Source organism: Myotis myotis, unplaced genomic scaffold, assembly GCF_014108235.1.
Source record: "Myotis myotis isolate mMyoMyo1 unplaced genomic scaffold, mMyoMyo1.p scaffold_m19_p_13, whole genome shotgun sequence".
Classification (NCBI taxonomy): Eukaryota; Metazoa; Chordata; class Mammalia; order Chiroptera; family Vespertilionidae; genus Myotis; species Myotis myotis.
Genome location: NW_023416317.1, coordinates 7070875 through 7098752, shown reverse-complemented (window position 1 = coordinate 7098752; position 27878 = coordinate 7070875). Strand labels below are relative to the sequence as shown.

The window sequence follows — 27878 nt, the reverse complement described above, 5'->3', positions numbered from 1 at the left end:
TGTAAATATCTGATATGCAGGATGGTCTTAGGCGACCCCTGTGAAAGGGTCGTTCAACCCCCAAAGGGGTCGCGACCCACAGGTTGAGAACCGCTGGGCTAGAGGATTAAGTAAAGAAGGGGAGGTAAAGGTTTAGTAACAATGGCTCACATTTGTTTGATGGCTCTGTTCAGTTAGGGATGGATAAGGCTGCCTCTAAATCAACACTATTCAATTACATGAACACCAATGACACAGAGGTGAGAGACAGAGATAGAGAAAGAAAGAGATAGACACAATAGTATACTTTACCATCCCCGGGAATGATGCGGAGGGTAACTGTGTTTCCCGCTTCCTTGATTAGGTTGACAATGTCTGAATGGGACTTGTTGGTGATGGAACATCCATTTACTGCCAAGATCCGGTCTCCTACTTTCAGCTTGCCACATCGGTCAGCAGGGCTCCCCTCAATAATCCGACCTATTTTGTGAGGCATAGCCACACATGCATTGCCTGCTTTGATAGTGAGTTTTAATTTTTTTAAAGTTACGTGGGAATATAGTACAGGGAGGAGAAAAAGGGTTGAAAAGGGAAAGAGAAGGTTAAGTGTTAATTCATTAAAGCATTAAGCAAATGTTATTAAAGGAGAGCTCTGCGCCGATGGTCAAAACATTGGCAACATTCAGGGCATCCGTGGGAGAAGCCACTGCCCTGACCTGCAGTGGTTTCCTGATTCAAAATGATGGGGAATCCCCGCTCCCCTCCTTACATCAGTTATAAAACTTGGGGTATTTCACAACTTCAGAGATTCTCAAGAGCCCCCCAAATAACTTGCCATGGACTGACTGTGGGACTTCACATGTGACCCCAGGGCTGGGAAGGGTGCTTCTACACATTCTGTGTGCACACCACGCCACTTTGCCAGCTGTTCTTTAAGCTTCTGCCAATGTTTTGTTCTTTCTCTATTTAGAAGAATAATCACTGGGAGTCTGGTGAGGCATGAGATCTGCTAGCACCAAAGATTCAATCTGAGAATGCCTACTGGACAAACACTTCAACTTCTGCCTTCTCTCCAGAATGGCGAAAGCTTTAGAAAAGCAAGTGATGAGCCAAGACAGCCCCCAACCTTGACATCTATTTTTGCTTTCATGACCTTTGCTCAACCATCCTATCTCGTGTTTTCAGGGTAGGGCCCAATGGCTCATGAGCTCTGAAATCTTCCTCCATCCTCACAAAAACCCCCACAAGGGACTATGAAGACCTAGTACAGTGATGGCGAACCTTTTGAGCTCGGCGTGTCAGCATTTTGAAAAACCCTAACTTAACTCTGGTGCCATGTCACATATAGAAATTTTTTGATATTTGCAACCATAGTAAAACAAAGACATATTTTTGATATTTATTTTATATATTTAGATGCCATTTAACAAAGAAAAATCAACCAAAAAAATGAGTTCGTGTGTCACCTCTGACACGTGTGTCATAGGTTCGCCATCACTAACCTAGTACCTACTCAGCCTGAGGACGGTGACCCACACAAAGCTAGGTTCAAACCATTCCTCACCCTGTTTCTTCAATCATTTCCTCTCTCCTCGTCAGCTACTACTCGTTTGCAACATGAAAACCCAGAAAGAGTGCATTTGAAGAGGAAGGTTTTTTGTGCACTTTGAGGGATTCCATGTCTCAACCAAGAGTATTGCTAACTTCTAGAGAGAGGTGGGAAACGGGCTTCGAAGCCTGACGCAGAGTTTTCAGCTAATCGTATATTCAGTTTCAATGTTTCTTGGGAATTTGTCTTTCTGGGGACTCTGAAGACAGGTAAGCAGTTGAGACACCTTTTGGAAAGGGTGACAAAACGAGCATGGGAGACCCCGAAACTGAGTAGGCTCTCCCAGCGTCATTGGAACCTTGAGGATAAAATGTGTGGGAAAAGGAGCTGTAAGTCCGAATTTCAGAATATTTGCCTGAGTTTGTTTTATTGGATGTAACATTATGGCGAAAGAATTTTTTAAAAGGAAGTTAAACAGTTGTTTTGGATACCACAGGCAGATGTGGTGGAAAGCTTCCACACTTAATTCAAGGTCTTGGTTAAGTTTTGCCCATCTCCAAGGACAACTCGCATGGGAAAGGTATCAAACAGCAGGTGTGAGGAAAGCTCTGCATAGCTCGGAACAGAAGTGTCATGCAAAGTATTAGGGACAGTTTCATACATTCATTGCAAGAACCAGAGGAAAACAATCAAAGACCAATTGTGAGTGAAGACAGTCTATATTCATTAACACATAGCCTCCCACCGGACATACCTGCTACTTCTTTCTACAAAGTGAAACAGAATTCTGAAATCCTGAGAATACCAGAGGGTGCATGGGGACAGTTGAGATATGGATCTGAAGAAAATAACTTGGGAGTTCTCACTCCCCTGCCTTTCTTCTTATTTTTAAATTAAGCAGAAAAGTCTCCAAAACTAATTTTAAAAACAAAAAACACCTTGCCTTGATGTCATGTCACCCATCCATGACACGGATTATTAAAGTAGCTCACAAAGCACTGTTAGTAATGGGTGCTTGTTACTGCAGCCACACATGCACAGACCTGCTGACTGTCTCCTTGTGGCCAAACCGTAGGGAGACCGGCTTTCGCAGGACGGAAAGGGCAGAGACTACATGGAGGCAAGGGGGTTCCTCAGACGCAGGAAGGTAAAGGGATGGACCACCTCGCTGATCTTAGCCAGCAAGGTCCTCAGACTCCTTGTAGGTGAGGCGTTTGGGGATAGAGCTGAGGTACATTTCAAAGCCTGCACAGCCCTCCTGCCTCCCATCACATTCTATATTCACCGGCAAATGTGCGTGGGGAATAACAAATTACTTTATCCAATGAAGAAGGGGGATCATTCTTGGAGCACATACTTATAATCCATTCAATCGGAAACAGACTCATAGATTACTAGTTCCTGGAATCCGCTGGCTTCCTATTTGTCTGCTGAGAGGTAACCTGAGGGTGAAAATACTCTGCTGAAACCCCCACACCTGGGCTAGGTGGGAAACTCACTCCTGCTAGAATTCAAGGGCAAGAAGACACATGACCTCAGGTTTTAATTAGATTGTTAATCAGGCAAAAGCAAAATTTACTTAAAATGGAAACATTTCAGATGGGGACAGAGTAGAGAAAGGACACAGATCAGGTGGAAAGGGCATTTCATGTAATATTTTTACTTCTTACACCTCTACTTCCTGCGCAGTTTTACAGCCATATGCTTCTTAAAAACCTCCTAGACCTTCAGATGCTACTATCTCCCCGGCGAGAATTTCTCGACATCAAGGGGTTGCTCTGCGCATCGCGTGCAGATGTCAGCATGCTTAGGGGTGCGTGTGTGAACACGCATTCAGAATGGAAGCTGAACGGTTAAAACCCCCCAACCTTCCGGAGGGAAACGCTACCAAACTGCATCCCAATTAAGACTTTAATCACCCGCAGCGAAGAGCAGGGAGGCATTTCTGTTAATGAGATATTGACCGCCTGCCTGGCGCCTCGGAAACCCTGGAAAGGGCACTGCCACTCACCGAAGGTCGTGCCCGCCTCGGGCCGGCTCACGGACGACACGATGACGAAGCCGAAGCCCTCGCTGTCCCCGCGCCGGATCTCCACGTCGTAGGGCTGCAGGGCGCTGCCCACGCCGCTGCCGCCGCCCCCGCCGCTGCCGATGCCGCTGGTGCTGCCGCTGCCCGAGCTCACGGTGTTGAGCGAGTTCTGGCTGCCCTGCGGGGTGCGCTTCTCCTCCGTCAGCGAGGCGGGCTGCGTGCTGCTGTGGTGCGACGAGGCCGGCGAGGGCACCTCCGGCTCGGCTTTGGGGGCTGTGCAGGAGGTGCGCTCTCAGGCCCCGATCTGGCCCCCAGCGCCCGCCACCCTTCACCCCCCCCCCCCCCCCGCCCCCAGCTCCACGCGTGCGCGAAGCCGGGAAATGAGCCTGGCCGCACAGAACCCAGGCTCGAGGGTTTCAAGCAGCTTCTGGAGAAAAGTATTGACTTTCCCGTCTCCACTGGCGCGGATCCCTGGGGAAAGCACCAGCCCCGAATCGCGTCTCATTTCCAGCACCGGCCACTTCAGCACCCGCACCCGCACCCGGGTTCGCACTCGGAGAGATCCCCGCATAAACCACAGGTCACGCAGAGCCAGTGCAGGTTGGCCCACACCACGATGCCCGTCCTCGCCCGAGGCCTGACCTTGGCCGCACATTCAGAGTGCCATTACCCTCAAGTCTCAGTTCTACTCAGCTCTCCAGGACCTGCTGTGAACTTCCCATCCGGCAGGAACACTATACACCTGGGGGATTCCCCAGGGCGCCGGGCTCACTGATGTACTCAGCACATCACAACCCAATACCCTCAGAATTCCCGGTCTACGCAGCTCCAGTTTGATGGCTAGGTCAGGTGACAGGGTAAAGCACTCCTAAAGAGCCACAATAGTTGGTGAAACCAACACATGTTTCGTGCCAAAAACAAAATGTGTGTTCAGCTTTTGGGTAAGACTGTATGTATTCCGGAAAGCTCCTCCTCTCATAGATTTCCATATTATTGTAGTAAAATACAGAGACCATAAAATTTTTAACTATTTTTAAGTGTACAGTTTAGTGCCATTAGGCACAGTCACACTGTTGTCAACCATCACCACCTTCATCTCCAGAACCCAATCACCTTCCCAAACGGAAACTCTACCATTAAAGGCCATTGAACCATTTCCCGCTCCGCAGCCCCTGGCAACCACCAGTCTACTTCTGGACTATAAACCTGTCTGCCTAGTGCCTCATGAAAGTAGACTCATATGGCCGAAACCGGTTTGGCTCAGTGGATAGAGCGTCGGCCTGCGGACTGAAAGGTCCCAGGTTCGATTCCGGTCAAGGGCATGTACGTGGGTTGCGGGCACATCCCCAGTAGGAGATGTGCAGGAGGCAGCTGATCGATGTTTCTCTCTCATTGATGTTTCTAACTATCTCTCTCCCTTCCTCTCTGTAAAAAAATCAATAAAATATATTAAAAAAAAAAAAAAAAGAAAGTAGACTCATATGACACTTGTCCTTTTGTGACTGGTTAAATTGTCTTTTAATAGGTTTAATATCTTTGACCCAGAGCTAAAAACCCCAAATACTTAAGGATTTAAAAATAATTCTGGAATAAAAATCACTTTGCTCTACTACTTTTATTTGGTGACGTAAAAAAGTGCTCACCACATCTCAAAACCCACTCTGACTGCTGTTGGCTGCAGGGAACACTATGTGAAGAAAGACGGACTGGCCTGCCCTGGCGGCCTCGGAACCTAACTGATTACCAGTGGTTTCCAGAGCTGCAGTAGGCAGGACTCTCCCACACTGGAATCTGACGCCTTCTGTAATTAATTATATAGGATTTAAATGAGTTACACCACTTTTTTAAAAATAAGGTGCCAGTTGATTTTATCTCAGTATTTGTTTCACTAATACTAAAACTATGGAGAACTGGTACTATGTGACATCACACTTCTTCAGTAATTCCACTGATACAGCCCTGAATGTGCTTCCACTGCCTCTGGGTTCTGTCTTAAACATGGGGAGGGGGTTGCAGACAAAGGTGAACCACCGAGTGTGCTCCCAGGGAGCTGGTGAGAGAAGGGCGAGGGCAGACACACAGTGAGCTGTCACTGAGTGGCGGGTCTGACACAGACGGAAACCCTGATTCACAAGAATGGCAAGGAGGGAAGCTAAAATCTGGAGGCAGGTGGAGGGAGGAGGGACTGTCCGAGATGGACACAGATATGTAGTATTTTGAAGCTTGTAGGGGGAAGAATCAAATATGACTTAGAACTGGGCAACACTTCCCCTTTCTTGTTAAAGCGAGAAAAATAATCTCGCTTTAACACACGATTGTCAATAATAGAGCACAACTTAATTTTTGCTCTCTTAATTTGAAAGTCCGATTCTCCTGACTGTCATAATGACCTCTTTTGTTGAGAGTTATCATCAAATGAAGCGGATGATAAAGTTCTAGTTGGCAAGGTGTTGGGGGAGGTAACATATTTTCAATTGACCTCCTTCTAGAAGTCTTTGCTGAACAGATACACATGGCACACTGAAGTACTTTTGAATGACAGTTCTGCAGGGTTTGAGGGAAGCAAACCACCTGGAAATTCTGAGCTTAGTCACATTAGCAAACATTTGGTAAAGTAGATGCTTGAGGAGGCAGGCAGGCACAGGAAGGGGTCCTTGTCTGTGCACAGAGCGACCATGCCCTGCCTGAAGGCATGAATGAGGAACATACCTGAAAATACCACTTTCCGCCGCACTGTGAGGTTGACGTGGCCTTGCTTGGCAGCTTGTTGCATAAGCTGGACCACAAGCTGGTGTGACTTTCCAATGACTGGTGTCCCATCCACACAGATTAATTCATCCCCAGACCTCAGGCGGCCGTCCGTATCAGCAGCACCCAGTGGTACGATGTGACCGATATAAATCTGTGGAGCAATCGGATGACAGATAAAACAGCGACCTTTTCATTTGCTATTATACTCAAAGACTTCACGTCTCCGGGAACATTTTAATTCATCCCTGTCTGTATCCGCGCCACAAACACTTCCTAGTGCCCACGGGATGCCAGGCGCTGGGCTAGGTGCTACAGCAGCTCTCACGTGGTGGAGAAAGAACTCTCTCTTGTTTGGTTCCCAGACACTTCTCTGTGGTGATGGTTCTTTTTCTCCTTGGCAGAAATAAAACACTTCATTCCTTTCCTTTGCAAAACCCTTTCTCCTTTTCTATCCACTTACGAACCAGCCTTTCAGAAAACTCTGCTAATTGTAATAGTGGTACTGCTTTTCTTCAAAACACAGCGCTGTGCCTCGCAATAGCGAGTGCACAACAGACTGTTAAATGAAGGAGTGAATCAAGCAAGTGGGGACTGTCATCTGCATTTCTGTCCTCTCAGCACCCGCATCCAAGCAGCCTTTATTTAGTGCCTTATGTTTACCGTCCATTCAGCTTTAGTTAAAATAGTTGTGCTCTCCCTGCCTTCTCCTGAGGTGCCAATGCTACCGCTACCGTTGCGTGACATGCATAGTTTACAGAGAGCTCTGCCAGGTGAGTGGTTAAGAATATGGACCCTGGAATCAGACCCTTTCCAGTCCTTCCATTACTAATTCTGTGATCGTGGGCAAGTCAGTTAACCTTTTGGGTCTTCGTTTGATGATTTCAAAAATGGGGAAACACTCATGGACTTGAAGGATAAATGAGAGAGTGCATGTTAAAAGCCTGTGGCACAGCACCTGGCACAGAGTAAGCACTCAATCAGTAACAGTTATTTTATTCTGATGAGGGAATTACCAATACATGTCTTTAGTTCTCTTTTCCCCCTTCAGAAGGATTCTGTGATGTAATACTAAGTTTACTCTCAGGATGAGGCCCCGCGAGGTGAAATGTCTCCTAACGCTTGTGTGGGGTTCTTTCTCTCCTTTTGTAAAGACAGTTGGGCCCAACCTTTTCTAATCTCTCAACCTGGTGCTCCTCAGAATGCAGAACTGGCCAGAGCATCACATTGTTTTCTTACTGGATCCCGATTCCTTTTGCTTTTTGGCTTCGTATTCTTTGATAGCAGCTCCCACTTTTCACAAACATGAACACAAACTTTCATAGTGAAACCAAGGATCCTTATGACTGTGATTAAATTCAGCTATAATCCTAGGCTGGAAATCATGTCTCTCTTTCTAACCCTCGGAGACCTAGCCTCTCCCCCCCCCCCCCTCCCCCCAGCAGCAACCCCTGAGGCAGTGGAAGACAGGAGCCGGGCCTGACGAATGGTCATGGGCCTGGGCCTCCGGCAGGATAAAGGTGACACCCTGCTCTGGGCCAGGTTTCAGCTCCCGAGCCCTAGGGTGGAACGACCCCCTGGCTGCTTCCCCGTGAGACAGACAGAGGGACACTGTCCTCGAGATCTGAAAAAATAATTCCTCGCCCTCACCTCAGCTCCGACGGTCAGCCCCTAGCACAACTCTGAGCCTCCAACACGGGGCCTTGGGATTTTGCCCTATGTAATCTGTGTCCTACACCACCGGGGAGTCCAGGCTCTGAGCATCAGCTTCCAGTTCTCCTGGGTGGTGCACTCATAATGAAACAGCCAGTCTGTCTCCACTGCAATTGTGTCCGTGCTTGGCTCTGCCAGCGCCGGGTGGGTGAACTCTTTCTGTTCTCTAACCAGTCCCTTTTCCCTCAAGACAAAAGCTCCACAAGACCCAAGGAACAGCCTCTCTGCCTGGACCAGGCGGTCAGTGTGGCACCTGGCTGGACTCGAGACTTGGGGATTTGTTACTGCTGCCAGCACTGTGTGTGTGGTGGGGGGAGAGGGGGGTTGGGGGGGGGGCGAGGAGGGACATAAAAGACTCACAGGTTCCCCTGGTTCATTTCCACCCAGAATCCTAAATCCAAATCCAGTCTCTTTCCTCCAGAGGAAGATGTCCTGTTCTTGGTAATCTGGAACTAGAGGGGAAGGAAGAGAGAGGTTATTTCTCTGATACAAGGCAGCACACCCCTAAGGTTACAGCTACAGGCCCAACACTGAGTGCTTGAGCAGACAGTCTTCCAACACAGACAAGGCAACAAACAACAGGACGCGGGCGAGGCGGACAGTGGCAGTCCTCACTGAGCACTAAGTTTTTTCAAAGGACTAATCACTGTTTGATAATTCCTAACCAAGCCCGAGCCATTATCCCTGACTAAGCCAGGGATCAGCAGGGGCATGAATTGCAATCACCACAGCCGCCCACGGTGCCTGGAAGAGAGCTGCTAAGTCACAGCGACTCAGAAGGTAAGTCACCTGATGCTCCATCAACTAAAAGAAGGAGCTTGGGGTGAAGAATGTTCCATTAAAAACACCAACCAAACTAAAAAACACTTCTTTCTTTAAAGTAATCAAGGCCAGCGATGCCAATAATTTAACTTCTTAGATCATTTTTGCCAAAAATAAGTTAGTCTTAAACATCCTAATATTTCTAAATTTGCAAAGTTTACTAAGATTTCAGTACTTTACCCAAAAGTCTCCAGCCTTCGATATCTTTAAGATTAATGGTAACAACAAAATTGTTCTGTATCAATGAACCATGTTTCATTGTTAGAGTGACTGCTTTACTCCAGAATTTGCCTATAATATTTCATCATTAAAAGTATTAATTTATTATCCAATAACTTGATATTTTACTTTTAAAATTCAATATTTCAGTGTTTTAAAATAAAAAATCTCATTTTTAAAAAGAAAAGTAATTTCCATGGAAACATTCTTATTGTACATGAAATTGTTCTATATACCACTGTTACCTAACTATGGCAATAAAAAAGGGTTATTTCTACTTAATTTTTATTTAATAGATAGTGCTTTATATAGTCTATAAATGACACAGCTTCTATTTAAAGAGAAAAAAAATGTAGTTTAGTGGCAGTGAATCTTAAACGAGATTTTCAAATATTGTTCTGCAGACTTTCTGGTTTAAGTACTTGCATTTGGGGCTGCAGCGGTGTGCAGACCCAAGCATTTAATTCTCTTCTCCAATTCTGTACAAAGGGCCAGGGAGAAGGAGGCAGTGTTTGCACTTCAAGTTGGAGAAAGGGCCCTTTTTAGTGACTCACCCACAGGCTTAAAACGTACAGCGAATGAATGTGCCAAGAAAGCAGCAGCTAGATAAACAGGGAAGAGCAAGGCTGGGAGGTCTGACTCTGATATTTCTGCTTGAGCTGTCTTAATGCCGGGGCTTTGAGCAGTGCTTTTCACCCAGCGCTTTCTTATTATACTCGCGAGCTAAGCTCCCAGCGCCAGGGACATGGAGTGGAGCTACAGCGTAGGACTCTCATAGACGAGATTTGAGAATTACGTTTCCTTAAGCATGCTAAGGTAACACTATTTTCTTTCCGTTTGAGTGTCTGGCTACAGGGTATTTAGTGTAACAGACGCATGGAAACAACAAATTAAATCAACTTGGGCCTCTGTTGTTGGTTCACTCAAGCAGGATTATTACCAAAATGGACCCTGGGTGCGTCCCGGCGCACCGGGTTCCTGGCAGAGCCTGTGCGGAGTCTGCTGAGCCTCCCTGTGAACAGCCTCTGCAGAGACCTCCAGCCAAACCATTTCTCAGCATCATTTCACAGGAGCACATGCCCGTCCTACGATGACACCAAACGTAGCAAGTTCTGCCTTATAGAGCTCATTTAGGTGTAAGCTAGCACGGTGTGGGTGGCTGTGGCAACAGACTTAGGCCTATCATACAGGTTAGTCCACAGGAAAAAAGCATTTGTTTCTCCCTTAGAATCAATGGGAAAATGGCAAATTTATTTAAAAACAAGATGCCCAACGACACCAAGAATGCTGAGGACTGCAATGATGAGCCAGGAAAACAGACACAAGCACAGTACACCACACGTAGGGATGCTGCGAAGGAAGTCTTTTGGCTCCTTAACAATCACACTCCTCTCCCGCCGACCAAATGCACACAGTTCGTAAACGTCGGTGACACACGGGATCACAGACTTCCTCCCTCTGTGTCCTCTGCCGCCAGCGGCACTGAGGTGTCTCAACTACTCCTCCCAAATGGTTAGTTCTCTTCTTTATTTCAGGCAGATTCCATCACAATTACATTTTTAGGAGACGGCAGGGTAGAGCCATCTTTCTGATGTTTATATCCCTTTGTCTTTCTTTAGAGTGAGGCTACATCAAAAAGAGCTAGGAGAATCTTGTCCAGCTTTCTTCACCTTTAAGCCCTTGCATAGGAGGCCATCTCAGCAGTCAATCTTTGGGAACGTAAGTGACAACACAATAAAGTGCTCAAAAGACTTCCTTTGCTAATTAGACGGATGGAATCACCAGGCTTGCGAAGAAGCCTCCTGGTGCCCCCATTCCTGCAGCCACATTTCCGGCCTTGGCAAACCCATGCCGTCTCTCTCTCTTTCATCTGGTCTTTGGTCTATGCCTGGTTAACAAGAATTCCAAAACACTGGCTCCTGGCATTCCCCTCTGTGTCCCGTCCCCTCCCCCAGCCCCCCGACCAATGGGAACATCAAACAGAATGAATAGAATGGAGAAATAAAAGTTTTCAGCGAATCCTTACTCTGACATTCTCCAAAATTCGTGGAATTGATTTCTCTCTCTCTTTCACCCTTGCTCAATCCCGACGCAGGCGAAGGTGACATAGCTGGAATATTAATTTCACAATTTGCAAAGCTTAATGTATGTGCTTTCTCTCAGTTCATTTTAATTTCGTTTTGATTGATAAGGAGCGTGCAGTTGAGCTTTCACAGTAAAGGTCATGGCTGCTCTGGATTTTAAAAGATTGCAGTTTGATTCTGCTTTATTTTTTCTTTTTTTCATGGTGCTTTTCTTGTCAAAAAGCTGGAATTCACAACTGTACCGCTGAGCATTTCATAGAGCTCCCATGACCGTATTAGACTCTTCATATTTAATTGAACCCCACCGTACACATTCTTGTATGGCCTTGTCCTAACCATGCCATAAACTTTAAATCTGCCTAAAACCTTATTTCCTTTTGAAAAAAATTAGGTATACTTTTGTAACTGCCACACGACAGCATTTATTTAAGAGGACCAGGTTCCTGGTGGGATTCATTCTGTGCTAAGACCTGTTCAGATGAATTCTGGGCAGCTCAACAGAACAGCCTTCCATGTAGAGGCACAAAGCATCAGATCTGCCGAGGTCTGAACACACACACAAACAAGAAGTGTCTAGAACGACACCCAAGCTCCTGAAACGGACTCTGATAACGCAGCCCGTTCACCACTTCCAGCTGTGCAAGCGTGTCTCCCCAAAAGCATGGGTTGCTCTGGTTAACGGGGCAGCTCTGACAGGCTTTCTTTCCAAACTATTTGTGAGCGGGCGAAACGCCAGCGGGAAGTTTGAAACTTCCTTTTATAGTCAACACCAGTGGGTACAGCTGGTCCCGAATGTTAACGAGTAAGACTGTACCAGTGCCATTTTTAAAAACACGTGCATAATAGGTATGTTATCTAGAAAAAAAAATACCAAACAGGCAACATGGCTTTTAAAGGACTTCCATGCGTGCCTTTGTTTTTAATTAAACTTGTAAGCCCTTCGAAGGGATTCATGAACACGTCTGCACTGCAGATCGATTCACCTGACCCTACTGTTGTGACAGATGCCATATCAAGAATATGGTAGTTTGCACAGTACTTAGACCACGTGAAGGAACTGAATCAGAGACGGTGTTAACCTCCACATTGCCCTTCTCAGTAAAATGAAATATAAGGAAAATATGTTTCTCCACAAAGGAAGGCATAGATTAAGGGCGCAGGTAAGATACGATCGCTGCCTTCCATGGTCCTGGAGTACTTTGCTCAGTTTAATATCTCGGGGGAAGGGGGCAGCGAATCACATCTGAGCTACACACTGTGTTTTTCTTCAAAAGACAAGAAAAAACAACAACAACCTAGGGAATGGCAGAAACTGATCAGCACACGGCCTCCACAGCTGCGTCATCCTGACCAATCGTACTCATGAGAAACGGCCAGGAACAGCAGCGGCCAAAGCAGAGCCCGCTGTATGTGCTAAGACTGAAGCGTTTTAGGAACTTTCACTGGTAATAATGATAAGATACATGAACACTGTTTATGGTGGATAGTCTTTGGAAGTCACTTCATCATAAAGGTAAGAAATTAAACACGAAGGCGATGTTTCGTTTATAGGAGCCACAGAGTCACGGTGTGTGCCCTCGCTAGTTCCTAGTTATTGAAAAGGCAAAGCCAGGGGAACACGTTTGACTGCAGTATCAGTAATTAATGCACAGACCACTCAATGTTGTTGTTTTTTCTTTTTATGGGGACTGTTTAGAAAGACTGCTAATATTGGTTTAAAAAAATTACCAGCATTTTTAAAAACTAAGAGACCACTAAGGAATAATTTAATTTTTTCTCATTACTCCCGCAATCCAAGCCAGTCACTTCATGCTCTCCTGTACATCAGAGCTGTTTCCCAAGAGCGTGTGCCATCTCCACGCGGGGAAGAGCTAACGGGACGGCAGCCCTTACCTGCCACCTCCTTTAACGGAAAGGAGCAATAACCCCGTGCCCACCGGGCCCTGGACCTGATGGCCATCCGCATCTACCCTCCCCAAGCCGACGGCCTGAGGGAGCCTCCAGGAAAAGCCGGCAGATTCGATCACTGCTGACACGCTCTCACCCCTCCCCTCGGCTTACCTCTATGCCGTCTACACAGGGAAAGCCTATTGCTAATAAGCCCCGAGAGCAAGCTGGGGCCCTGGAGGTGGGGCTGCCCGAAGACAGCAGCCGGGGTCTACTCACGTCGGCTTTCATACATGCTCCTGGACTGGGCCCAGATTTTAAAAGGATCTGGCTTTTTCTGCCCAGAGCTGTCGGTCTGCTCTGCAGCGGGGGCCTCTGCAGGTGGGAACTCGGGGAGCACCTGTGTGCTGTGGCTGGGGGAGGCCGTGTGCAGGCTGCGGTGGCTGGTGACGCTGTGCTGTGAGCTGTTCTGGCTGTCTTTTCTCTCCAGTGGTTGCTGAAAGGAAGCGAGTGAGAGGGGCAAGACGAGAGGGTTATTACTGGTTCTGAGTGGGTGTTTCCTATCAGCTCGTCTTTGTTCAGCACTTCTGTGCACACACACACACAAATGTATCAACAATATGTGGGCTTCCACCTTCCTCCAGCTAATGCTGAATGCAGACAAATCCCCAAGCGATTGGCAGACAGAGAGAGGGGTGGGCCAGGTGCAAAGACATGAGCACAAACCACACTGCTCTCTGGGCAGTGGCAGAAAATGAATCCAGTTTTCTTTTTTTTAAATCTATTTTTTTTTAATATATATATTTTTATTGATTTTTTTACAGAGAAGAAGGGAGAGGGGCAGAGAGTTAGAAACATCGATGAGAGAGATCGATCAGCTGCCTCCTGGATGCCCCCCACTGGGGATGTGCCCGCAACCAAGGTACATGCCCTTGACCGGAATCGAACCCGGAACCCTTCAGTCCGCAGGCCGACGCTCTATCCACTGAGCCAAACCGGTTCAGCATGAATCCAGTTTTCATCGTAGGTTCTTGGCGAAGACACTGGGCTCATTTATGACGTTTTAACATCCCCACTTTTTTTGACAAAATGTGACACAAAATACCATGAGTGGTTTAAATGTAAAGCTATGATATCCATACACAATATAATCAGCGGTAAAATGTTTCTTTGGAATCCACGTCTTTCATTATTCTTTCGATAATAAATACCTGACTCCTATTTAACTGTTTGCCATCAAAACTCTGGACTCCAAGGAAAGGGGATCAGAGCTTTTATTTTATTTAATTTTTTCCTTCATTGTGATCTTTTTTTTAAAAAAAAAAAAATTAATTTCTTTATTTTTTAAAGTATTACATAGGTCTCCTTTTTCCCCCATTGACCTCTCCCCAGCTGCCCCCACCCCCGGCACATGCCCTCACTCCCCCCCGCTCCCCTCCATCTGTGTCCATTGGTTATGCTCATATGCATGCGTACAAGTCCTCTGGTTGATCTCTTACCCCCTCATCTCCCGCCTTCTCTCATAGGTTGGACAGTCTGTTTGATGCTTCTATGACTCTGGTTCTATTTATGTTGTTCATTATTATTTAAAAAAAATATTTTTATTGATTTCAGAGAGGAAAGGAGGAGAGAGATAGAAACATCAATGATGAGAAAGAGTTGTTGATCAGTTGCCTCCTGCATGCCCCACCCACCCACCCACTGAGGACCAAGCCCACAACCCAGAAATGTGCCCTTGACCGGAATTGAACCCGGGACCCTTCAGTTCACAGGCCCAAGCTCTATCCACTGAGCCAAATCAGCTAGGGTGAGAATCAGAGCTTTTAGAATCATTATGTGTGCACTTGAACTTAGAAGTGGATAAATAACTATTATATGAAGAACTTCCATAATTCTTAGGTGATCTCCTCACACTACTGTTGGCTAAAAACTGACATCAAACTTTATATATGGGTTGACCTCAGGGGTCAGCCTTCTTTGATTTGCACCCTGTCCAAAGTCCAAATAGTATTCAAAGGTAAAGAACTTCATTTAAATTTCAACAGAATAAGCAGGTGTTCCTTAAAACCTGCCCAGCAAATGACCCTTCTCATTTTATGAAATGTTCTTTGAACGGAGAGCAAAAAAGTAGGGGGAGGAAAAATACTGGGGGGGAATTGAAATAATTTCAGTTCTTATTTTCTCCAGTAAAAGACTGGTAAGCCCAGGTGTTTAGTTTCCCCCATTCAAAATAAAACCCTGGAACCTGCCTCTCACATGACAGGTGCTATGTCCCTACACTTACCTGCCGAAGAGCCCTCTCAAGGGACAGAGGACAGGAAGGGCTGTCTGTCTTCTCTTAAAGATCTTGTATAGCTTACACTTCCCAAGCACTTTATAAGATCTTTGACTGAGAGCAGTCTGGGTTTCTAAAGTTCTACGCAGAGTCAAAATCTTCCCTTGGTCTTACAAAGGAATTCTACCAGCAGCTCACTCTTGCTTCCTCCCTAGGTAGCCTCCATGTTTCATTCCCATATCAATGGACATTTCCCAGGTCCCTTTCATTTAAATTGCAGGTCTCTCTGCCCCTCTCCTTCCAGTCCTTAATTTAAAAAAAGCATCTGAAGAAAGTCCAAGGAGGACAAAAGCTTCATTTGCCCTTGACAATTACAGATTCCACTCTGAAATCAGGCTCTGGCAAAGACTCAAAGTTGAAGAAAATTGGATGTGCGTTTAATGAAGGCAAGACAGACCATTTAAAATGTTACTTGGTGTGTCCGTGGGAGAAACCTGAGGACCATATTCTAAACTAGCAAAGAGGCACCGGTAACCCTGTAGGTGGGGTTTGATTCACTTAGAGTCAAGGACAGCGGCTCTGGGGAAGGCAGTGTTTGGGGTGACAAACACCATCACCAACCCACATGAGCATCGTTCTCTTCTGCGGATAAAGCGCTCGGCTCAGACCTGCGCGGGTCAGCATTCCGAAGACTTGGAACAGAACCAGTTCAGCCAACTTCCAGCCGCCCCCATCCCTGCAGTGAACTCTCAGGGCCAGAGATCTCATTTCTGCCCCCGAAGGTCAAAGCCTGCCTCTTGCCTCCCCCGGAGACAAGACGCCCTTGGTGTGGGAGCATGCCAGGCGGCGGCACAGTTTAAGGCACCTTCTCAGGGCGCCGCCTTCCTGGTGTTTCCCAAATCAGGAACCAGGTTCGGACGGCAGTTAAAAGACTCCAGAGTCAGAAAACATGAACGACAGAGAGGATCTCCTTCCCCTTTGCACCTGGGACCTGTGTTTCTCCTGGCTGCCATCCTTCCACGGTGGCCTTGCCGCACCAGCACGGGCAGCACAGCCAGGGGTGTGCACCCCTCTCCCTCCTTCCCTGTGCTGCCTTTGTATTCGGGCGCACAGCGCGGCTTCTTATCAGCAGACAAGATGTAGAGCTCTTCTCATTCTGAGACTAACCGTGGTAAGAAGAACCAGTGGGGACTGTTACTCTATTTTCTACATTTGGGCGATACTTTGTTTTTGTTCACCTCTGGGAGTGGGGGAAGGAGAGATTTTTTAAATATAAAAGCAAATAATTCAATAAAGGGCCTCTCAGTGTACCCTGAGAGTTGCATTCCTCCCTTCAAATGCCTTCTCTCTCTCTCTCTCTCTCTCTCGGTCCCTTGAATCAGTAGCAAATGTCAGATTGTGGGGTCTGTCCCCTGACACTACACTGTTCCACAGGGAGGACTCCGGGGCTCGAAGCTCAGTTTCCTTCGGGTCCACACGGCTCGGGGGGGCCCGAGCGAGCGCTCCGCAGGTTCACCCGAGGCACACGGCACCCTTCCCCCTTCGTGGGGTCACTTTGTGGTCTCTGGAACCCAAATTTCACCTCTGCTCCCCCTCCTGACCTGGAGAAAACCATCACCTGCGACGCTGCCCCACTGAGGAGTATCAGAACCCGGACCTTCCTCTGCAGAGGGTGCGCACACAACACGCGCAGAGCTGGTGTGTCGCCCACGGGGTTCCAAGACCCTTCGATGGCTGTCGGTGTAACAGACCTCTGGCATGGGGGAACGGACCTCCCCAATTTACGGATTGGCCATAAACAGAGGTGCAATGAAGTCCACTGGAGATGGTCTGAGCCATTTTTCAAGTTCAAACACCCGTCTCACCTCCCCAATGAAGGTGTCATGTAGGTCCAATTTAACAAAAAATGGAACAAGTTTGCAAAACTGCCTCTCAACCAAACTGCACTTCTGCAGCCCTTTTAAATGCCACCCAAACGTGGTTCCCAATTTGGAAAATACCAGGAAGGCAGCGCCCGGGAAGTGCTTTACACTGTGCGGTGGCTGGGCCGCTGCCTGGCACGCTCCCACACCAAGGGCTACGTGCACGTTGACACGGGAGCTTGCGGGGTCTCCCCCGGTAAGCCTTAGCCTCACCTTATGTTTCTTCTCAAGTTTAGTTTGGAAAAGCACTTCACTGGAAGGTGCCTCCTGTATTTAACATGTTGGCACTCTGAGCTTTCTGAGGCTTTGCCTCTATATGTGAAAAAGCCCAAAACAAGCCTTTTATTTTCTGTGAGCACCTAATCAGCTCTGGCATTGCCTTTATCTGGCAGAGCCCACCGCTGTCCAGGAGGAAAGCCGTTTCTCTCTCAGATTACCATCAACCTGGGGGCCTCACCCGCAGTCTGTGTTCCCTCCCGGAAGACCTGGGGCAGGAGAACAAATTCAGGTCTCAACTAAATACAAGGCCAGGAACAGATTTGCATCTAATGTGATTGTCCTTCACCTCATTTTCTAGGTGAAAAACCGGCCCAAAGCCAGATTTCTGCAGTTAAAGATACACCTTCAAGTGTGTTACCGCAAGCCAGGCACACGAAGAACACGGATGGAGGGAGTGCCCAGAGCACCCAGGTCAGAGCTGCCCGCGAGGTCCTCCTGAGCCCCTGCTGCCGTCCAGGGGGGCAATGAAGTCCACTGGAGGTGGTCTGAGCTGTTTCTCAAATTCAAACACCCCTCTCGCCTCCCCAGTAAACGAGTCACACGTCCTGACCGCCTGCTGTGCGGCGGACTCTTGGGCTGCGGTGTGTGAAAAAGGAGGGGTGGCAGCGGAGCTCTAGAGCTTACATCCGGGCGTTTCTAGGTTGGGTGCGTGTGTCTGTGCAGATGAAAGTAGCCATGACAGGCTGGTACCAGCAGACCGCACCGCCCTTTAGCCGGGTAAGGAGAGGCCTGGAAGAACATCCCATTAATGGAAGCAGCATGTGCTCAGTCTTCAAGCAACACTGAGATTGAACTGATAGAGAACAGAGAGGGGGCGAGTGTGGCGCAAGGGACTGCGGTGTCTCAGGTGACCTGGGAGGCTACCATGAGGGCCTCTGGGCTACGTCAGAGAGTTTGGGTTTCATTCTTAGTCCAGGGGAGGAGGAATATATTAATGAAGGAAAAGCCGGATACATCAGAAGCCAACTTGCTTCCAGCAAGTGTGGTCTGGCTCCTGGGGTCGGGGCGGGGATGGTGTGTGTGTGTGTGTGTATGTGTGTGTGTGTGTGAAGGTTAGTGGGGATGGGATGAAAGCAGAGAGCCAGTCAGGAAACAACTGAGTCCGGGGAGGTGCCCGAGGAGGTTTATGCCTGCAGAGTACTAGTGCCCAAGCAGAGGGACAGTGCACTTAGAAGACATTCGGTGCCAAGTCAACAGGCACTGCTCACAGACTGCACCGGGGACAGAGCAGGAGGAGGAAGAGCTCTCATAAACGTGGGCATCCCCTCCCACCCCCCCAACCAGGTCCCACCTCGAACGACTGGTTGGAAAGGGTTGGAGTACTGAGACGAATATTTCCAATGCCAGCTGTTGTCACTGGGCTGATATTTTTGAATCAAGATTTTTTTTTTATTTCTGAATATCAAATCAGAACCAACTAGGAAGAAAAAAAACGGGCTTACTTTTGAAAACTCCAAAGAAGACCTTGGCCTCACACTAGCCGGTGCCATAAGGCTTTTAAAAATAAAACTGTACCCACCTCCCTAGAATGAATGATTTCCTTACACCGACAGGCCAGGGAAGATGCAATGGTTTTTATGGACGGAGATGGGGAAAAACCCAGCGCATCAGTCTTTCACAGAATCATTTCAAAATGAAGGTACTTACAAAGTGAGCTGGAAATATTTGCTTGGAAGAGCAAATGAATACAGACAGCACTTACGAGCTTTAATGATGAAAAGAATTCCTGTGGCTTAAAAATGACAAATCGATCCTTTTTAAAGCAGAATTATTTACAGTTCACGTATCTGCCGCTGCAGCGACCTCCATGGACAGAGAACCCCAGGTGCTGCTGGACATGGGCAGTCGTCACCGCGTGCGGGAACCGATTCGCACACGGCACAGCGGAGGATGCTCCTCCTTTTTGTCTCTTTCTTTGGTCATTTATGGGTCTAAGGCAAACGATTTCTTCCAAAAAGGCAGGCACGAGGAGTTAATGGAGAAGAAAAGGGAGTTAACGACTGGATATGAAGACGAATTTTAGTTCGCAGTGCACGTGTCGAAGCAATCCAATACAACAGCAGGCTCTATTTTCTAGGGCTCCAAGGGGTGAGGGTGTGAGTTGCTGGGGGAAGTGAGAGGCGAGGAGCTTATCTGAGTCACCCTATCCTTCTCCCAGCTACTCCTCTCCTTGCAGCGGCTGGGGCTCTGACGGCTTGTAGCACTGCCCTGGTGGAAGGACAAGCGGTATCGGGGTCCTGTGACCCCCGGGAGTTTCAGGAAGAGGCCGGACACATAAAACGGGATGGTCCGGCCTGAGTCCCTCACTGTGCAGCTTCTCTGAGATCCCCCCTCACATCTCTAATGACTAGTGGTCAGCCGTGTCTTCAGCGTCCTGTCCAGGGGAAGGAACGGCAGACAATGGAACAGAAACCGTCAGTGTTGCTGCCTTTCATCCTGGGCGTTTGGAGACGAGACTCCGTTGTCCATGACTCAGTGTCCCCCTTGTGGAAACCGCGCGTGAGGAGTTTTCAGTAACTGGGCCCACTGTGCCTCCCTGCTGCTTGCTTTGAGCTGACACAGGAAACATGGAATGTGGTTTCCTACATCGCTCAGGCTGCTAGGGAGCTCGGGAGTCTAACACAGCGCAGTCGCGGCACCTAACTCAACCGTGGCTCTGTTTTCAGGGCTTTGTATGGCTACTTCACAGATTACTATAACTTGAGCTGAATGGGATCATTAAGTGTATGCTTGGTTTGGCTTGGTTAGCTTTTGAGAGCGTATGTTCCTCAGACGTTAAGCCCCCGAGGAAGGTGCAGAGCTGCCTGCTGGGGTCTCTCCTGGTTGCACGAGGCAGGAACGTCTTCTGGTGCAGTCCTGGGGTACCCGGCACTGGTCTGACATAGAAGACACCCGCCTAACAGTGTTGGAACAGGCACATTACACATTTCTGGTGATTTGTGACAATGCATCTGTCTTTTGAAAGTAGCAATCAATAAAGTGTGTGTTTGTAAGCTCCGAAAGACAGGCGCCATGACATCTCCCTTATCACAGTGTTCCCAGTGGCTCCACCGCGCCCCCCCCCCCCCCCCCAGCACTGAGGTGCTCCACCCAAACAAAGGGGTGGATGGACTAACGAAGAAAAGGCAAAGGTATTGATGGGTAAGTGGGTAGATGATGAGTGGACAGATGGATCCATGAAGGAAGAGAGAAACAGAAGCACAGCGAGAAATGAACAAATGAGAAAACATAATTGGATATTAACTTAAAATGCAGGATTTGGCATGATATTTAGAGTTTTAAATTCTCCCACACAAAACCCTTGTGTGTGATCTAGACCAACAGTCTCAGTTGAATGCGTTTCCAGCCAGGACGATCACGCTAGGCCAGAACCTGTTTCCCAGAGAGGTCTGACACCTGACGGCAAACAGGTCTTACTTTCGTTTCTGCCATTTGGCAGAGAAATCTCTGATTAAATCCAGGATTAAATCAATGGAATTTCGTTAAGATACTGCCATGGTCTCCGGTGAGCAGATGAACCATGAAGTCAGCCTTTACACGAGTGGTGGCGTTGCTTATTAAGCTATTGAGACCATCCAGAATGGGAATCAGGACCAGAAAGGTAAGTCCTTCCGTTCTAATAAAAACCCAACTACTCAGTTACTGAAAACATCATCTTTTAAAAAAGCTCTGAGGGCAAAAAGAAGCGGTCAGTCACATGAGCAAGTCAGCCCTGCCCCGAGCTTTTAAGAAAAAGGACAACTGGGTTAAGACAGGCCATCGCAGAGCTGACGGGAAATCCAAGTGTAGCACAGCCCTGCCTCTCACGCCACAGCTGCCTCAGCGGCCCTGCCTGCACAGGGGAACGGCTTTCTGAACCGCGACACGCAGCACCCCAGGGGTTCCCTCCGACCTCACCAGGAAAACCCCACACTCATCTGTCTCTGGCAGGACAGCACTGAAATTCCAACCGGGAAAGGGAAAAGCTTTCTGCCTGCCCGTACAGAGCACCCACTGATCACAGGTGTTCGCGCCGCGCCACTGGCGGCAGCAGACCTCGGCTGATGGCCCCGATCCTGAACAGCAGCTGCCGGTGAGCCAGCACGCTGTGAGAACCACATCCCTGTCAGGGCACAGGCGTCGGAGGACAAGCCCCAAGCTGGGGCTCGTTCCTCTCTAACCAGCCACACACGGTCTCCTGGCTTGTGTAATTAAGAGGCGGCAGACTGTGGGCAAAGCAGTTAAGAGCTTTCTTCCTGGGAATGCAGCCTGAGTAATTGGCTTGCTGCTTGCTAATGACACAGCTTCTGCAAAAATAAACTGTCACAGGGAAGTCTTGCCACTGACTCGGTGAATGCAGGCTCTAGAGCTGTTTGATGCCCTGAGTGCAGCAGGGAATTCCAAAACACTTGGGGAAGAAGAGACGCAAGTGAGCCTCTTGCACAGTGAAGTTTGCACAAAAAGGAACGCCGCACCGAGGTCTTGCTGCCTGTGCAAAACCGATGCGTCTCCCCCAGGAAGCTCCTTGTTAAGACTCCGTTCCATGTGGGTGTGTAAAGAGGTCCATCGTGTAGCGTGGCTCAGGTGGGGGAGAAAAGGATGGCTCTGCTAACTCAAGCTCAGGTGACACATCTTCCAGATTTGCTTCTGTTTTTCGGCAGGCTGCACAGGTTTCTGACTATGACCCAGGGATGAGGAGACACATATGCACGGGTATGTACACACACACACACACATACATACACACACACACACATACACTCACAGAGACAGGCTCTGGCATCTTGGTGCCTACCAGCACTTATGTGCCTGGACATTAACACAAACTGACAAGGGAAGCAGCCCTGAAGTCACAGGTGCCCATCATCACGACACAAAGCCATTGCAATCACATCAATTATTGCAATCACATCAATTACCAATCATCCCTCGGTGGTCGTCAGAAGCATCTACCAGTATTTGGAGAACTTGGGAGTGGGGCTTCGAAACGCAGGGAGCCCCTCTCTCAGCCCCTTAATGAACTTCTGCCTCCTGCTGCCAGGCTTGGGGGCAGGTGGGAGGAATCCAGCTGCAGCGCCAGGAGCTGCAAAGTTTTAAGGTTCTCCTTTCCCAGGCGACAGGAAGCTGTAAAATGCCCCTCCCCCAAATGTCCTAAGCCACATGGAAATGGCTCCTCTTCATCCCAATGGCAATGAATTGGGGAGCCTCTCAGATCAATTTCACAGGCATGCGGTCTGGACTTTGTACACAGCATTCTAATTTGCTGTCAGTGCCCCAGGGGCAGAAGCTCACACCACCAATCAAAACACTACAGCCTCCAGGCGATCAGCTACCGAGTCAACCAGGTAATGCATCTTCAGGGGAACCAGACTAGAAAGGACAGCAACACATTGATTTTTTTTTTTAAAGAATCCCATACCTGCAGCATAACGCTGCTAAAGCCAGCAAAACAACAAAGGACGCTTCCACAGCGAGGAAATGTCTGTGCTCAGTGCTGGGGCCGAAACATCCTTCCATGTGAGCATGGGCGTGCATACAGGGCAGAGTGGTTCCTCCTTAAGCCCCAGGCTTTTTAATTCTGTAAATCACTCATCACTCAGTGCCTAGGAAAGCCCGGGGAGAGTCTGCCCACGTGAACAGCTGGGAACACCAGTTGAGAGCAGGCTACCGGGGAAGCAGGTGGAGCCTGCTTTTTTAATTCTCCTCCCAAAAGAAACAATAGCATTTGTCTTAAGTTAAAACATCTGAGAAAAAGTCATCCATTTGAGAGAGAGCCGGGCTGCATTCATATAGAGAAAATTCCAGTCCTGCTCCCGTTATCCTGGCTCCCGCAGCCAGCCCACAAATCACTAGGCAGTTAAAGACAAACCCACATACCTTCTATACCAAACAGATCCCCAGAACTTCAGATGCGGAGCCGGGCTCCGGTCCCCCATCCACGCCAAAGCACATTTAGCGAAGTCAAGCCAGACAGCGTCCCCTCCCACCACCCACCCCCGGCCCCCGCCCCCCCCAAATAATCACCAAGTAACTGGCAAGTCCTTACCGACTTGGGGCTCTTCTTGGGAACTGGCAGCCCTGGAAAAAATGCAACAAGGAGGGGAGGGGGAAAGAAATCATTAGCACATAAACGTTACCTTTTCCTTAAAGAACAATCCCCAGGCGCTTCACGGCAACCTAGCCATCTGCAGAGTTATGTCAGATTTCTCCCCAGCTTCGGAGGTACCAGGCTGTTCATATCGAATCAAAGCAGAGGGAGGAGGAAGCCGGGGCAGGAGATCTATCTGCATTAGCTATGCTGACTTGTACTGCAGCAGCCTGGAGGCTGGGAAAAGAAATTCACAGACCTCCGCAGCCGGGAAATTGAACACTTGGACAGAATCTCAAATGCTCTTCTGGATTAAGACAGACTTAACTTACAATTAAGTCCAGGATATTTCCTTCCTACCCGATCCACTTGTCAATTGAAGCGGACCAATCAGGACAGAGGATAGGGTATATATTGAATTTCAGTGGAGTATATGGTTAAAATTTAATTCTTTTCTTTTCTTTTGGGGGGGGGGCGGGGGGTTGTCTTTCCTTTCTTTCTTTCTGTTTTGTCTCTGTCTGCCAAGAGAGGAATGCCTTCTTTATTTGATGAGCACAACACCAAAACAAAGACGGATGCTCTGTGCCAGCACAGAACACAAATGCAAGTTGGTCTGGGACCCCCTACGGATCGTGGACACACCCCTCCGTGTGTCAGTCATCCCAGCAAACTCCTATTCAGCCTGCGGGAAGGGACTCAGTGGGGACTAGTCCCTTAGGGAGGCATGTCGCTGGGGAATGAGAGAAGGTTCACAGAGCTGAGGGAGAGAGAATCATGGAGAGAGAGGAAGGCAGAGGAACGAAGCCGGTCAGGGGGCCTGCTGGCTCTTCCCCGCCCTGTTCTCCGTGGGGGTGAGACAGCTGGGAGGAGGGTACCTTCATCTCCTCACCTCTAGAGTCAGAGGGGGTAGGGGGCGCATGGGAATGTGTCCCAGGGGAGCGCAGCAAAGGAGAGCTGGGAAGCAAGGGTGAAGCAAGCATCTAACAGTGTTTCCAAGGTAATCATTTCTGCAAGCTGCCCTCTCTCTTTTTAAAAATTTTTTTTTCTGGTTTTAGCAAGGGGTCGAATGTAAAATGCAAATTCCATCTGTATTAGACACCAAATGCACACTTGAATCTGATGATTCTGCCTTGGAAATATCAGCATTTTAGAGAAAATGATCCCCACGTACTGTGAGGGTTTCTACTCCCTTGGAAGTGGCCTGTCAAACCAGGAGCCGTGCTAGGCTCGGTGCAGGTGACACAGGGCTGTGGAAGGGGTGAGCAGGAGAGGCCCCCCTGGGAGCGCCGGACGTCCCCTGCAGTCAGGGCTGAGAGGACCCTGTCCTCAGGCCCGAGGCGCTCTGTGGCAGGGCTCATCACATCACCAAAATGGGGTCACCACGGTTGGGGAGAGTGGCTCTCAGACTCCAGGGTGCTAAGGAGCACCGGGCCACTTGTTAAAAATGCCAGATCCCCGGGCCCTGCCTGGCAGGGGCCCAGGAATCTGCATATGAACAAATATTCTAGAAGATTCTGATGCAGGGGTCTGAGGACCACATCTAAGGAAACTACATTATGAAGAGTGCTACTGTTCAGAGTCAGGGGGAATCAGAGAGGAAACTTTCAGGGAGCCACTTTGGAGCCCTGGAGGCCTCAGTTTCTCAATCTATGAAATGGAGCTAAGACTCACCTCACAAGTTAGCCACGGTCATTAACTGGACCAAAGGTTTAAAAGCCTGGTACTTGGTAAGGGGTGGCCCTCAAATGTCCTCCCCTTTCCTCTGCCTTTGCTACTTGACACCATTCAGGAAGGAAGTGGTTCTGCTTATCTTACTTTAACGAGGCAAAAATCACTTGCCTAGCATGTTAAAGTAGAAAAAATATTGTAGGGGAAATATCTTACCTATGGATGAGAATAACGTTGGGCGATTTAGATATGTCATTATTCTTAAAAATAATCATTAGGTGCTTTTATTTATTCATTAATATGATTCCCTTAATGAATTTTATCAAGTTATATTAGTGTGGGTCACTGTGTATACTTCAAAACTACCTACCATTACTTGTTAAAGTTCAGATTTTCCCCTAATTCAGGCTAACCTTCTCAGTTAACTGGACTGAGTAGGTTTCACCACAGTTAACTAGACTTGGCCTTACCCAGGGTCCCCATGACTCTACCAAAAATGTATAAAACATCTCAGCTGGGTCAGAGGAGCCCGGGCACATGGCCTCAACCCTCACCCTGCCATTGCTCCTGTCGACGGCTGCCCTACATGACCTGCCTCTAAATCTGCACATAAACAGAGGGCACTTCCATCTCCCTCACAGAGAAACCCGCACGGTCAGGGGCTGCACAGGGCGCTCGCGGCCAGGACGAAGGAAACCTGGGGGCAGCGGATGCTCCAGAGAAGCGTGGGCCAGCCGACTACAGCGGTCAGTGAGGTCAGAGGACACGCGCCACCTCTGAGGGCAGCCCCATGGATGGTTCCAAAACACAACGGGGAGCAGGTCAGTGCTGACCGCACTCACACACAGGCCCAGGCACAGGGGCCACGGCCTCCCCACCACACTGGCAGCAGGGACACGTCTATGGGACAAGGAAGGGCAGGGTTCCGGGGACTAGTGAGGCAGAAAGTAGCCTTAATCTAGAGTTCTTCATCAGGAACACCATACTCACATCTTGCTGAGACAACGACACATTAATTAATGGCCCTTCCATTAACTGCATGAAACCAACCAGTCTGAAGCCTAAACGGGTGATGGTGAGGGTCTGTCTCCTCTGAGGAGGCAGCCAGTCCAGGGGGCAGTTCAGGGAACGGACCAGGGAACCTCCAGGGAACCGTCAGTCCAGGGAACGGTCCAAGAACAGTCCCATGGCCCAGCTCCATTGACACAAGCTGTATTTTACAAAACAAACTTACTGACGGAGGCATCTGTTCCTGTTTGCTAGCGAGTTGTGGAAAACCCTCATTTAAAAAAGCCACACCTTTTACAGGAGCACAGACCAGCACTTAAAAAGTCAACAACCAAGAGATTCCACTCCACAGCTTCAAAGCAACAACAACAATGATTTTAGGTCCTTATATCATTAAATCTTAAAACCTAATGAATGCTGGAGCAAAGCTCCTGGTACAAGCTACCATTTATTTCAGCCCAAACTATTCAGATGGATTGAAGCAGCTGGGAGACCTAGCGGCAAACACTCAAAATCGGTTACCGTTCGGCAGAGTCCTCCAAGACCGAGGCATCTCAGGACATGGCTCTGGTCTGGCTGGAGGGACCGCAGGCCGCCCGTCCCGGCTGGGACAGGAGCGGCACAGCCCACACGTCACAGGGAGGGGTTCCCTTAGGACAGACACGCACTCGTGTTCCCAGGGGGAAGCCTGTGTTGTGTAAACCACATATTCCAGAGGAGGCGTGAGGAGGAACAGCCCTGGTCTTAATGGGCTCATCTGTTCCCTCTGGGCGGGGAGAGGGAGGATGCTGAGAGCAGCAGGCGGAAGAAAGGGCCCCTGGCTGCACCAACTGCGGCTCTGAGAGCCTAGGAGGTGGCAAATGCGGCTTCAAAGGGATCCCAGGAAACTTTTACTGGGAAGTGTGCGTTCACAGTGAGTCTAAGTGTGAGCCACGGAAGTGAGAAAGCCTGGGAACGGAGCCCCCCATGAGAAAGGCGTCCCTTTGGAGAAACAAATGGCAAATTCTCTGCCAGCGATGGGATCTGACCAATTAACATGAGGAGGAGGAATCTCGTTCCTTTTAAATGTCAAGGCCATAAACTATGCTATTGAACATGTGCTCATATAACTAAATGGCAAATGTTATTCTTGGTGAAATTTTATAATGGCAGTAACACAATTTATATAAAAAAAGTAAAAATATAACAGAATATATATGTATTTTGGAAACAAAGGCTAGAAGGTTAAACACCAAAACAGCAAGTTGGTTCTTGGACTCATGGCATCAAGGATGGCTTCATTACCAGTTTCATTATTTTCTACAACAGGAAAAGCTGCTCAGAGGCACACAATTTTGCATATAATTTCAAGCAGTCTCTGAAGCCTTGACCAGCCTTGGGAAACCCATTCTGCTGGGTCCTAGGACCCTCAGGTTAAATCGTCCCTGTCCAAGCACATCGCCACGGCGTTAGATGCAATTCCTAGGGGGAGATTCACACCGCCTAAGTGTGTGCCTCCAGTAAGGGCAGCTCGAGTAAAGCACTGTACCTGCAAGTAGAAGGGAGGTGAGAAGGACCGAGCAGAAAGGTAAGTTTCACTGTTTGCTTCTCCTCCCTCGTTCTTGGAAAGATCTAAAGGGCACATCTAAA

General features: G+C 48.5%; 1 protein-coding gene across 15 annotated transcripts in view; it reads right to left on the bottom strand.

Moving 5' to 3' along the window:
* Positions 1 to 27878, bottom strand: part of MAGI1 (membrane associated guanylate kinase, WW and PDZ domain containing 1) — a 577726-nt gene that overhangs the window by 17532 nt on the left and 532316 nt on the right. For 5 of the 15 annotated variants that reach the window (XM_036331640.1, XM_036331630.1, XM_036331631.1 and 2 more), the window contains 7 exons: positions 23532 to 23563; positions 13310 to 13526; positions 11086 to 11169; positions 8379 to 8470; positions 6267 to 6459; positions 3540 to 3830; positions 292 to 495 (listed from right to left, as the gene is read on the bottom strand). In XM_036331640.1, coding sequence (XP_036187533.1) covers positions 292 to 495; positions 3540 to 3830; positions 6267 to 6459; positions 8379 to 8470; positions 11086 to 11169; positions 13310 to 13526; positions 23532 to 23563 — 1113 coding nt within the window. The remainder of the gene's footprint in view (positions 1 to 291; positions 496 to 3539; positions 3831 to 6266; positions 6460 to 8378; positions 8471 to 11085; positions 11170 to 13309; positions 13527 to 23531; positions 23564 to 27878) is intronic. The other 10 variants (XM_036331632.1, XM_036331643.1, XM_036331645.1 and 7 more) reach the window with 5 other exon arrangements.